The 13,298-nt window shown below is 53.6% G+C and overlaps 1 protein-coding gene across 1 annotated transcript; it reads right to left on the reverse strand.

Annotated features, from left to right (window-relative positions):
- Nucleotides 1-4,718: 4,718 nt before the first annotated feature.
- On the reverse strand, nucleotides 4,719-10,422 carry MLN (motilin). The gene is given in 3 exon segments (XM_059077158.1): nucleotides 4,719-4,880; nucleotides 8,206-8,322; nucleotides 10,306-10,422. Coding segments are annotated over 3 exon segments (396 nt in total).
- Between the last annotated feature and the right edge of the window lie 2,876 nt (nucleotides 10,423-13,298).

Consider the following 13,298-nt stretch of genomic DNA (forward strand, 5'->3'; position numbering starts at 1 on the left):
TGAGGGACCTCCCTGGCAGTCCAGTGGTTAAGATTCCACGCTTTCACTGTAGGGGGCGCGGGTTTGATCCCTGATCAGGCAACTAAGATCCCACATGCCGCCAAGCGGCTGGGCCCGTGAGCCATGGCCGCTGAGCCTGCACGTCCGGAGCCTCTGCTCCGCAACGGGAGAGGCCACAACAGTGAGAGGCCCGCGTACCACAAAAAAAAAAAAAAAAAAAAAAAAAAAAAGTAAAAAGAATAAAACCTCATGAGTCAATCATTCCTCCCAGGTCTCGGGCCTCTACATTTTCCTCCAGAACTCCCCGGTCCAGTCCACCCCTTCCCTGGATTGATAACCCTTCAGGGTCCTCCATCAACGTTCTCCACCCTCAAAGCACTTTTACCAGCTTCGGTGAAGTCTGTTTGTTGCCCATCAGCTTTTATCCACGTGACCGTCCCCACACTTCCGACACTGACTCTTAGGTCTTCCCCTCCAAAGGGCTCCATCTTAGTGCTTCTTTGACACCACCGCCTGTGTCGTGTTGGGAGCTGCCCACGAGGCCCCTTTGGGCCTTCTCAGATCTGCCTTTCTGTGTCTCTTCTAGTTCTGCCGCTGGGCCTGTTGAGTATGGGAACACACATTTCCAAGAAGAGGGCAGTATTGCAAAGTCAACGGCTGTCCTGTGTGCCCTCCTTTCTCATCACTTTGTTGTGGTTTTTTTTTTTTTTCTTTTTAAGGAGCAGCTCAGGCTGCGGTTGGTCTTCTTGATTTCTTAAAGTCAAAAGAGGGAAAACAAGCTCCAATGTCTAAATCTACTTTGTAACCACATCCACATTTAGTAGAGATGAGGGGCCGCTTGGAGGATGCTCTGGATTCCCAAGGGGCTGCCATGCTGCCTGCTGTCCTGCCGACCTCTCTCTGTCTCGGCAGAGCCTTATAATAATAACAGCCATAAATCTTTTAGTGGGTTCCTTTCTCATTATCTTCCTGCGAAAAGCCCTGCACACATTTATCAGGTCCTTAAAGATGCTCCAGACCATGGACTTGCCCTTGATCCACCTTGTTCCTGGCCTCATGCATCCCTCTTGGCTATTCTGGGCTTCCTTCGAACCATAGCATAGGTGGCGTCACACCGTGGTGGGGGCACTGGGAGAGTATGGTTGGAAACGGGGACGATGTAGGTGCAATTTTTGGCTCAGATTTGGACTGGAACGGCCCCAGCTCTGCCCAGCATCTTGCTGCCTCATCTCAGTACCCTGACCTATCTCTCTAGGTCAATGAAGGGGCAAACAGAGTCACAGAAAAGTGTCAGAATGGGTTCAATGAGCAGTTATGTTACCTGCTTTTCATCAGCAGCTGAAAATTAAACAAAACTCTCACTCTTTTGGCCACTTTCACACCTTGATATCTGTGGGTCAGAGTTCCTTTAGGGGCATGGAATACATTCCCCAATGTCAATAATGAATTGTGTATGAAGAAAAATGTAATGCTTTCAGAACATTTTCTTTTGGGCTTTGTCCATGATTAGATTACACTAAATTATAGAGTACAGATATCAGGCAATTACTCTTTGCTTTTAAGTATTCAATTTCATGGCAATCCACGTAGCTCAGTAATTATAAAATCACACCGACGTGGTTACCAAGAAAATACCTCATCATCTCCATCTTGTGAAACTAGGCTCAGGTCGCCCTATAATTACCCGTGGTCCTAAGTGTAAAAGTACATTCCAGATGAAAACGGGTAATCTGTAACTCTCTGTAATTGCCAGGTATCTGGAGAGACTCGTAGATTTTGTTGGATAAATCTCAGCCAGATGTTGAGAAGCTGCATCCTCGCCCTACTGGTTCCTCTGGGCACTTTCCCTGTCTCTGATGCTGGCTGGGTCCTAGTCTAGGCATCCTCTAGCTTTAATCAAGAGTGTGTCTCTCTTTACTTCTGTTTTGTGAAAACATGGTCATTTTCTCCTTGGCTCAGCTCAGAACCTCCCCAAGCTACCCCCTGGCCCTGATCCAGTTTTAATTTCTGCCAGGGCTGTGCATGTCCTGTAAGCAGTCGAGTCTGCTGTCCTGGAAATGGAGGCGCTTATTGGAGAAAAAGAATTATTTGAACCGATGATGAGAAATCGAACCAGTGGCAGGGGGAGGAGGAAAACGAGAGAAGAGAGGGGCCGACATATCTAAACAGGCGGCCGGGGCGCTGTGCATAAAGAAGCAGGTGGTGGCTGGGTCCCCACTGTGGCTCATTACTGGGAAGCACTTCAGAGGCCACCGGGTGAGGGTGGGGGACAAGTCGGCTGCAGCGCTGAGCTTTGAACGGGGCTGTTCTGCGGAACCGACAGCATCCTCACGCTTCCTAGGTGCTGTGCTTGCTGAAACAATTCCCATTTTAAAAGATGCAGACCATCCGGGGTGAAATCTCCTAGATGTCTCATTTCCCTCCATAGCACCCATTTCAACCCTCAGGAGCTTCGGGAAAATTCCCCAGAGGGTGCTGGGACCCACCCCCACCCCCCGCCCCAGAAATGGGCGCCCCCTGCTGGGAGTGGGGGAAGGTGGTCTCACTGTAGGGGCAGATCTCAGCAGAGGGCGAGGAAAAGACGCGAAATCTGTGTTTTCCACAAGGAAAGAGACAGTGAACATTTTGTTTTTGTGCTTCTTGGAGAGCGTTACTGATAACGGAGGAACTTGGTGGAACTCGGAAGGGCGAAGAGGAGTTCTGGATCCAGTTCCTCCAATCGCACTCTTTATAGCTAGATTCCTTTGGCTTTTCCTCCCTTCAAGTGCCCTGCTGCAGCCCTCTCTCCCCATTTATTAGCGGGTGTCTGGGCAGCATCTCCCGGGATCTGGCAGCTGTGCTTGGGTTGATCAGTATGTGCACTGGAAACTGTGTGAACGTGCTGTGTGCAGGCTCTGGGTCCCGTGTAAGCTTCCTCGAGGGGCATTCAGAGCACCCCAAGCGAGGGTCCTTTTTAAGGGCTGGAGTCGTCTTGTTCTGACTGTTATCCACGGCTAAGCCCTTGAAGTGGCTGGGGTGGGTGGAGATACGGAATGGGCACTGTTGTCTGATGGCTGGTAACCTATGGATGGAGCTTGGGTTCCTATATGGCCCCAGTTTATAAATAAATAAACATTCATTAGCGTAAAATTAAACTAGAATGAAATTTCCCATCCAGTTTTCTTTAGAAGGCAGAAATAAAATGGGTTGGCTGTGTAATTTTGCCATAGATGCTGGAGCATGTAGTCACAAGGTGATAATAATAATAGTAATGTGCTTTTTGCTGGTGCCTCCGTCCCCAGATCTCAAGGCAGATATTACCACCTTGCTTTTGCAAAGGCTCATTGAGGTTAAAGGGCTAGCTGGAAGTTACCCAGCAAGGGGTTGAGCGCAGAGGCCTTAAAACGCTCTGGTCCATTAGACCTCGAGTTGGTAAACAGAAAATGGACCAGGATTCAGGAGGCCTGAGTGCCTGTGCTTTTGCTCTGCCACTGACTCAGCACATGGGCAAAAGATGCCGTCTCTCTGGGACTCAGTTTCCTTACCTAGAACTGAAGGGCCGGCACAAATCTTCCGATTCCGTGGGTCTCAATTAATATTTGCACACAGAACTTACAAAAGGCAAACGCTTTGCTGATATACGCACCATTTATGGCCAAACTCTCTGAGCTTTATTATTTCCCCCTTTATGGCATGACCTGACTCTGACCTTTGGAAATTAAAATATTAAATAAAAGAGTCATTTCTGTATATTTCATGATTTATTTGCTGGAGGGGGATTTGCTTGGGAGAGGGTGTTTTCCTTCCAAGCCTAGCAGATGGGCCGCGCAGATGGGCTCCTGGGGCCTCTCTGGATTGGGGGGGTGGGGGGGGATCTGAGTTCCATCCAGCTTCTCCCCCAGGTGACCTGTCACTTGGTTGCTGGAGAAGAGCAAAGGAAATTTGCAGCTCAGAAGTGTCATCAGGTCCATCTGTGAAACCGCCTTCTAAACCTGCCTGCAGGTCTGAAGAAGGAGGGGAGGTCTGGCCAGACTCTCCCTCTAGCTTTCTCCGTAGCCTGGGGCTAGTAATTTAACCTATCTGCTCCTCCGCCCCAAACGTTTTCTCCTGGCCTTTCTCCTCTCCTCCTGGGGACTAGAAGAAATTGGTGGCTGTTTGTCACATAGGACCTAGCTTTGCAGAAGTAACTCAGGCTGACCTTGACTCGGTGAAGGCCAAATGGGGCTCAGGACTTCGATTTGCCGAATGGATGGGGGAAACATATGTATATGTATAACTGATTCACTTTGTTGTAAAGCAGAAACTAACACACACCATTGTAAAGCAATTATACTCCAATAAAGATGTTAAAAAAAAATGCAGGCTTTTGTGGCCAGACTGCTCCAGGGTTTCCATTAGAGTCACCAACCAGCCTCCGTGGCATTTGGGGAGGGAAGGAACAGATCTGCGCAGGGGGAGGGGTCAGGGTTGCTGTCATTTGTGGTCCTCTGCCAGAAAGGCGTTAGGGAAAGGGGTCTGAGCCCTGGAGGCAGGGCCTGGAGACGCCCCTGGCTGGGGAATTGGGCCTCCCCAACCACCGTCAGCCATCCGAGGCCCGCCCCCTCGCCCCCTCCCCGTACCCCCACCAAATCTGTGATTAGGCTCCCCTCGGAGATGGGGTGGGGTGCGGGAGCTTGTGGCAGAAGGCAGCTTCAGGTTCTCAAGAGAAAAGCAGAAAAACAAATCACAACCCCCAAACCCTATTTGGCTACGCTGCAGGAATATGAACCCGAGGCGTCCTGGCTCCGCTTACTGTTCTGGCTGGACAGCAGCACCTCACGCAGCAGCCCTTCCAGGGTGGCCCGGTACTGTTCCAGCTGCCTGGAGTTCATCCTCATTCCAATTTACACGGGAGCAGTCAGCTGTGAAATAAGGCCGAGTTAACAGGAAGGGAGAGTGCGCCGTTGACCCCTGGGTGTCCTACATGTGGTTGGAGGGACCGCGGGGGAGCCGTGCCACTCTTCCAGATCCTCTGGGGTCCTCTGGGAATTCTGGCCCCTCTCCACAATTCTCACCTGGGGACTGGATCCTGGAAGTTGCTGAGACCAGCAGGGAGGGAGGAGGATCAACCAGCCTCACCCCCGTGGGGGAAGCTGGGATCAGAGGAGCAAAGTCCCCTCCCCTTCTCCTGAATGATAATAGCTAACACGTGGGAGTGTACCAGGTGCCAGGTGTCACTCTAAATGCTTTCCTTAGGTTAAGCCTCTCAGTGACCCTATGATGTAGAGACACTAATGGGGATTAGTATCCCCATTTTGCAGATGAGGAAACTGAGGACAAAGAGGTCAAGTAACTTACTCAAGGCCACACAGGTACTAAATAGCAGAGGGAGAAGTACACCCAGAGGGCCTGGCTCCAGGGTCCATTCGCGGGACCCCCAGGCTACGCTTTCTCTAGCACCTTGGGGACACACGTGAGACTGTGGAGGAGCTGTCTGGAGGCTCTCCACCAAGAGAGGTTGTTGGCGCAGAGCAAAGGGCACCAACTGATCTCCCCCACAAGAGCTTCCTGGTTCAATGGTCTTGCTGCACAAGCCAAGACCCACTAACTCTCCAGAGAGCCACGATGGAGGAGTCCCAGGCCTGGTCCCCCACCTCCCACCCGACACACTGGGGGTGGGAAATGGACTCAGGAGGCCTGAAGGACAACCTTAGGGGCGGCTCTGCAGGCTGGCCGTTCCAGCCCTGCCTGTGCTGTTTCCTTGCTGTGGGAATGGTTTCCTTACTTTAAAATGAAGAGGCTGGACTGGATGACCCAGAAAGGACCTCCTGGCCTGCATGTCATGGTTCTAAGGATAAGGAGAGGGGACAAGAGGTACCCACCCAAGCCTCCTGAGATGTTACATCGGATATAACCTGTACCGTGGGAACCTCAGGGTCAGTGCCATAAACTCTGTCTCAGGTGCATTTCGAAGGCAGTTCTGAGCGAGCTCCCCCTTTGCCAGGCGGAAGACTCACTCCCGGCTCCCTCCTCTAGAGCCCAGGGAGCATGAAGGAAGGAAAGGAGTGCCTCCCCTTCCGCCGCTGCAGTGACAGCACCGAGGTCACTCTCTGTGCCACATGTGTGACCTCACTGTCTGTGGATAGCATGCTGTGGGGACCCAAGGGGGTGCAAAGATCACTGGCCAGTGTTCACTGGGAGGCAGGAGGTGTGGAGTCCAGCTCTGTTCTGCCTTGACCACTGCGTGACCTTGGCAAGGCCCCCACTCTCTCTAGATATCAGTCTGCCAGTCTGCCCCACCCCCTTCCAGACCCCTTTACAGGAAAGTGTTCCACACTCAGTCCTGGGACTTCTTCTTTCTCCATCCACCCGCCCCCCACCCAAGGATCTCGCCTTGTCCTGGCTTGAAATTCTATATAATCACTGATGACTCCCACGTTTACATTTCCAGCCCCAACCTTTCCTAAAGTCCAGACTTGCATTTCTACCTGCCGGTGCAACATCTCCACCTGGGTGCGCGCAACAGGCATCTCACAGTTCACAGGTCCAGTGTGACCTCCTAATCTTCTTCCTGCCAGCCTGAGCCAACCACAGGCTTCACCAGCTCAGTGAGTGGCAAATCCTTCCTTCTAGGTGTTCCAGCCAAAAACCTTGAAGTCAATTTTTACTTTTCTCTTTCTTCACATCCTATATCCATTCTTCCAGCAAATCCTGTGGGCTTGTACCTCCAAAATATTTCCAGAATCTGACCACTTTGCTCTGCCTCCCCCATGACCACCCTGGGCTGAAGCACTCTCTCTCTCTCTCTCTCTCTCTCTCTCTCTCTCTCTCCTTCACCCTCTCCTCTCCCTCCCTCCCTCCCTCTCCTCCTCTCCTCTGGGCCCCCTCCTGCCTCAGGGCCTTTGCACTGGCTGTTTCTTCTGCCTGGAAAGCTCTTCCCCCAGATCCTTATGGTTCACTCCCTCCCTCTCTTCAGGTCTTTGCACAAACACCAATCTACTCATAACACCTGCTCTGATCACCCGATTTAAAATTACCACCCACCCCATCTCCTTTCCCTGTTTTATTTTCCTCCACATCACCTATCCCCATGTGACCTACTGTAAAGTTTGCTTATTTACCCTGTTTGCGGTCTGTTGCTGATGCTTCCAGTACCTTGTTTCTGTTCTCGCCGGGAGTATGAGCTCCATGAGGGCAGAGGATTTGTCTGTTTTGTTTGTCACTCTATCCCCAGTGCTCAGAAGCGTGCCTTGCATGTAATGGAGGCTTAGTAAGTGTTCTCTGTCTGAATAAATGAGTCTGTGAAATTAAACAGTCCTACTAGACAAACTCAAGGCTCTCTCCAGCCCTGACAATCTGTGCATCCTCACTGGGCGCTCAAGGCCCTGGACCCTGGGTCCTGACGCAGTAGCTGTCTCCCGGCTCCAGTCTAGGGCAGGAAACGGCACCCCCGTCATCTCTCCCTGAGGACCACAGCTGCCTTCTGACTGGCCTCCTGCCTCCACTCCTGCCGCCTTCGTTCTTTCTGAGTCAGAGCAGATGACCTCCCTGCTTTGAACCCCCGGCAGCCTCCCAGGCATCTTGCCTGGCCCACCAGGCCCTGCTGGCCTCTTGCCCTCTCTCAGCACCCCCTGGGCCTCGAGGGCCTCCGACCCACCAGGGGCTTCCTGAGCCGGGCCTTTGCACTGCCTGTTCCTTCTTCTGGGATGTTCTTTTTCTTTCTTTCTTTTTTTTTTCTTTTGCGGTACGCGGGCTTCTCACTGTTGTGGCCTCTCACGTTGCGGAGCACAGGCTCCAGACGTGCAGGCTCAGCGGCCATGGCTCACGGGCCCAGCCACTCCGTGGCATGTGGGATCCTCCCGGACCGGGGCTCGAAGCCGTGTCCCCTGCATCGGCAGGCAGATTCTTAACCACTGTGCCACCAGGGAAGCCCTTTCTGGGATGTTCTTGCTCTAGCTCTTTGCATGAGTGGCTCCTCCTGATCCTTCAGGTTTCAAATCAAATGTCACCTCCTCTGAGAGGCCTTCCCTCAGCTCCCCCAGCCGAAGCAGTGCCCCCAGCTCCACCGTCACTCTCTATTCTACCTCCTTATTTGGTGCCTAAAATGGTTTATTGTCTCATCTTTGGTATCTGTTTCTCCCTCCTAGGATGGAGCTTGTTGCCTCAGTGTCTGGTTCACAGAACATTCTGTGGTGGCCGGGGACCATCCCCCGACTGGGTTTCTCTGCATTGCCCCCATCTACTCGCCTTGATAACTTCCTTTTCTTCTTCCTCCGAGGGCTCTGCGGGGTCCAGAGGGCCCACCTCCTCGGACCTCTACTGTACACTCAGGGGTTTCTTTTGCCCTTCGTACCGCTCCTTTTCCTAGGGGTCGAGCACAAAACTGTACGAAACTCACCCTCCCTCAACCACCCATATGGCCCCTTGGAATCTCTACCCAGAGTGCTAAGTGGCCTGAGCTCCCGCTCAAGCCAAAAGAACCCCTTTTCCCAGGCACCTCTCACAGGGTGTCTCAGACACCCAGTGGCTTGACAACGGCCCTCGATTTGCCCAGCAACAAGTCAACTCGAAGAGGAATCCGTTCCTTTGTAGTTCAAACATTACACCCAGGTTGTTACTGTTAATTAAGTTAAAATGCTGAAAATAATGGCTGCCCGTCCTGCATATTAAGTGTGAAAATGTGTTTTTCTTAGCAAAGAGCCTATAAAAAAAGATGGTGAGGGCGCCGTGGGGTGGCCCTGAAACTGGAGTCCCTGGGAGGTGATTTATAAGGCAAGACAGGGAGATGAATTATGGAGGAAGGAGTTTGCAGCTTCTTCATAAAAATGCTGGTGCCTGGCAATTACGAGGAGGAAAACCACAGAGCAGATTAATGCCAAGCGTCCTTTGGTTGCCATTTTGCCAGTTCGTGTAATACTGAGTTTGACTCTTTCTGCCCAGCCCCACATCTTGCCGGGCATCCTGCTTGTTAGGTCCCTGAGCACTGAGATCAGATACACACCCATTCTTTTGGTTTCTCTGAGGACACTCTGGGGGTTCAGCTCTGAGCCTGCCCTGGGACATGGTGATTCTAGAACAGTTGGTCATCTTTCCTGCAGAGGGAGACGAGTGGTGGACGAAGGTAGGTTTAGGGGATCCGCTGTATCTCCTCTGTCACTTTGCATGTCCACCCCTAAAGAAGGGGAGCTGGGTCAAGTCTGGCCTCTGTAAAGGATGCTGTTCACTGGGTGCATGGAAACCTACCCGGGGACAGAGCGCGTTGCTACAGAGGCTGCACCTCAGGGCCACGTGACCTCCCAGAGAACTGACTCACTCATGGATCCCTATTGGAGCCTTGGTCTCAGACACGTGGGACACGAACGTCCATTACTTCATCCCATTTAAAGAGAAACAGGGAATTCCCTGGTGGTCCAGTGGTTAGGACTCTGTGCTCTCACTGCCGAGGGCTCGGGTTCAATCCCTGGCTGGGGACCTAAAATCCCACAAGCCGTGTATTGCGGCCAAAAAAAAAAAAGAGAGAGAGAGAGAAACAAAGGTGGTGAGACACACAGAACCCCTTGATGTCTAAAGTAAAAGGCCCAGGGAGGCAGGTCCAGCAGCCCAGTTTTCCTTAGGCTCCGCTGCCCGAGTTCCATTAAGCCTGCCCTGTTTTCTTCTGGGCTCTAAAGAGAAGGAGGCTTTGGCCACCACTCCCTGGAAAGGCATCTTCTTTCCCTCTTGAACATTTGCACCCACCTGTCCCCCATCCTTCTCTCTTGAGGCCCTCAGCTCAGGTTCTCCTCTTCCGCACCAGCCCACCATGTTTTCTCCTGCCATGAACTCAGCGCATACCAGCAGCATTACTTACTGGACAATTAATCACGTCCTGCCTTGTGACATCTCCCTTTTGTTTTCTGTTATTAGTGAATCTTTCATATGTTTGTGTCTTGGCTCCCGAGCCAGCTCCCTGAAGGCGGGAGGTTCTGAGATTTCCTTTTGTGTCTGGCCTCTCACCTGGGGTGGCCCTTTGTGCTGCAGAGATGCTCCACAAATATTTATTGGCTTGTTAATCGAAAACTTCCCCTGAAAGATGGGAAGGGGTGGGAAAAGATGTCGCCCGTGGGAGCCAGTGATACCTTTGTGGCGCTAGTGAAAGAGTGGAGGTGGCCGAGGGGACAGCTGGGGTCTGGGGTTATCTGGGGTCCTGGTTTTGCATATTCGCCTCAGTGTCCCTGGCATAGCTGATTAAACGTGGGTTTACTGAAGGGACACTTATGCCTCAGAGAAACTAATGTGACTTCAGTGCTGAGCAGGGCTGTGGGTCAACTCGGCCACACTGGGGAGGTGGGCAGACTGGGAATATCTTACCTGCATCCTCTGGACTTCACTGTAGGTGAAGATGGGAATGTAGGCTTCCATCTGGGAAGCCAGCACGGTGGCTGCATGTACCACCAGCAGAAAGGCCACGGCCTTGCGGGACAGCATCCTGGAGCTGGACGAAAACAGGAAACTCCTGTCACCATTGTAGGGTACAGGGACAGGCTGCTGTGTTGGAGGCAGGAGCCCTCAGCTCTGGTCCATGGCCCACCTGGAACTGTGTGATCTTGAGCAAGCCACTTACCCTGTCTGGACTTGAGTCTGGTGTGGGGCTGTACCAGAGGAACTCAGAGCCCCCTCTCTGCCCTAAGCACCCGGAAGAGGCTGCCCTGCCCCTTGCACACACCTGGGAAGAATAATTCCACTTGGCCCTTCCCTTTGTTACTGACAAGGTCTCCTGGGGTTAGCTGGGCTAATGAAGCAGGTTGGAGGCAGGAGCCCTCAGCTCTGGTCCATGGCCCACCTGGAACTGTGTGATCTTGAGCAAGCCACTTACCCTGTCTGGACTTGAGTCTGGTGTGGGGCTGTACCAGAGGAACTCAGAGCCCCCTCTCTGCCCTAAGCACCCGGAAGAGGCTGCCCTGCCCCTTGCACACACCTGGGAAGAATAATTCCACTTGGCCCTTCCCTTTGTTACTGACAAGGTCTCCTGGGGTTAGCTGGGCTAATGAAGCAGGAGGGACCCCATGTTGCAGATTTTAAAACTCTTAGATTGTCAGCAGAACCAAGCCCCAAGATCCAGAGAGCCCTGCCTGCTCCCTGAGCCGATTAGGATGATAAAAGGGATGGACCCAGCCCAGCTGATTCCAGCTCTGCCTGGGAGCACTGGGCCAAGACCCCAGGTCTAGAGAGGAAGGGCGGAGACCCTCTGCCCATGCAGAGGCAGAGCCAGATGGAAGACTTCAGCTTGGGAGCAGCATCTAAGAGCAGAGCAGGGTTCCCACCCCTCTGGGCCAGCACCGGCTCTGGAACAACCCCCTTCCCAGCTCCAGCGAGTCCAGCTGCCTGCTGGCCGCCATCCAGAAACAACTTCCTCTCTGTAACAACCCGCACCAACGCCACCAGGGCTGGCGAGGTGCCAGCGTGAGCATGTGTGAGGCCCTCCCACATCCTGGAAGTGGGTGTGTCAGGAATGGCTGGCAGGAAGGAGGGCTGCCAAGACACCAGGGAGCAGGTGGGCGTGAGGACCTCAGGATTGCAGGGACTTGAGAGAGGGGCCGGGGCAGGATGGTCCTGTGGAGGGGGGCGTGGCCTGCTGGGCGCTGGCCTCGGTGGATTCCTTACCATTCCAAGCCCTCTCCCACACGCTCCTCATGCCTACCTGGGAGCAGGTGTGCTCTAGGGAGTGGAGGAGGCCTGGGGAGGTGAAGAGACCCATTTGAAGGCAGTGGGGGCTGGAGGCCTGGCCTTCTGAGGCCCGGCGCTTGTCCTAATACCCTCTCCATGTGGCCTCTGCCCACAGAAAGGGGAGAAGGGCACCACAGGGGGCAGGGAAGGGAGACCAGAGCAGCCTCTGCTGCAGCGGGGGTGGGGGGATAACAGGGTTCAGATAAAGAGTTTCTGGGGGTCACCTCAGGGCTCCCACACCCCTTGGGCGGGCTGCATTCCATTGGGAGGAGAAGTTCCTGCCCCAGACTGGCCTCTAAGCTTCCCTGCAGGTCCAACTTCAACTCTCCCTTTGGAGAGAATCTTCCAAGGCGGGCTTGCGTCCCGCCTCTCCGTTAGGACCCGTCTCCTTGGCGGTCTGAAGGCCCCTCTGTCTTCTTGCTCTCCCGCTGCCCTGTCCCACTTGGTCTCTCCATGTCGCTAAAACTCCATGAGAAAGAACACGAGAGCTCAGACAGCCAAAACCTCCTATGCCGGCTGCGTACAAATTCCCAGGAGGGTGGGGAGGACCACCCACCCACTGAAGACCACGTCTCAGAAACTGAGGCCCTGTGCTCTGCTGAGGTAACAGAGCACGGGTGAGGGTGGGGGTGCTCTGAATCACTGTTCCTTCTTTCCTTTCCCTGTGGAGTCTCTGGGGCCCCAGCTCCCTTACAGAGGAGGCAGCTGTGTCACATTAATGGTGTCCCATTTCCTTCATGGAGATGCTATGGATCCCTTTTCATTCTGGTGTTCACATTTAATTCACTCCATAAGAATCCATAAAAACTTTAAATTAAAAAAAGGCAAAAATCCAATCGCTGTTCATTTTCATGCTCCAACTGGCAGCCGGCATGTCACCTACATTCATTTGCGTTCTGGGGAGCTCAGAGTAGGAGCGAGGGCTTTTCACTGCATGATGAGCTGCTGATTTTCCTTTTCCGTTACCGGGAGTGGGGCTCCAGGCTTCAGGTGCTCGGCTCTGGCTGAGGGGGCACCTCTCTCTTCTCTCTCTCTCTCCTTTAGGAACCCTGGGCCCCACTAGTCTTGCCCAGCCATGTCGTCTCCCTAGGGACCCAGCCTTTCCCCTTAACTTCCCAGAGCCAAGACTCCATGCCAAGTGGGATGGCCCTGCATCCATGCTGGGCTCTGGCTTGCGTTCCCGGCCTGCAGTCGATGGCACCACCGACCCCAGACAGCTTCACTGTTGCCAGGATTTGCACCCCCTGCTCCTCCCTCCAGCCTGCATACCTCTGGGCAGCCCTGCGCTTGCCCGCTGTGTGCAGCTTTAACCCGTGTGCTGGAAACCAGCTCAGGGCACTCAGTCTGAAGCCCGGGTAGGTATATGAAGGTGGCAGAGGGCCACGGGAGCGGGTCAGCTCACCCCAGAGAGCTCTGGATGGGGCTGGCGCGGCTCACATCCCATCCTCAGGCTTCTGCTGATACCCCCCCCCCCCCCGCCGCCACCTTCTCTGGCTACTCACAGTGTGTGGTCTGAGTGGGCCAGGCGGAGCCTCTCTCTGCTTGTCCGCTGGTGTCTGACTGGTCTGATGGGCCCTTATATACCTCCTGCCCTCCCCTTGGAGCCCATTAACTTTTGGCCATACCTTTGGGGGCTC

Source organism: Kogia breviceps, chromosome 10 (assembly GCF_026419965.1).
Source record: "Kogia breviceps isolate mKogBre1 chromosome 10, mKogBre1 haplotype 1, whole genome shotgun sequence".
Lineage (NCBI taxonomy): Eukaryota > Metazoa > Chordata > Mammalia > Artiodactyla > Physeteridae > Kogia > Kogia breviceps.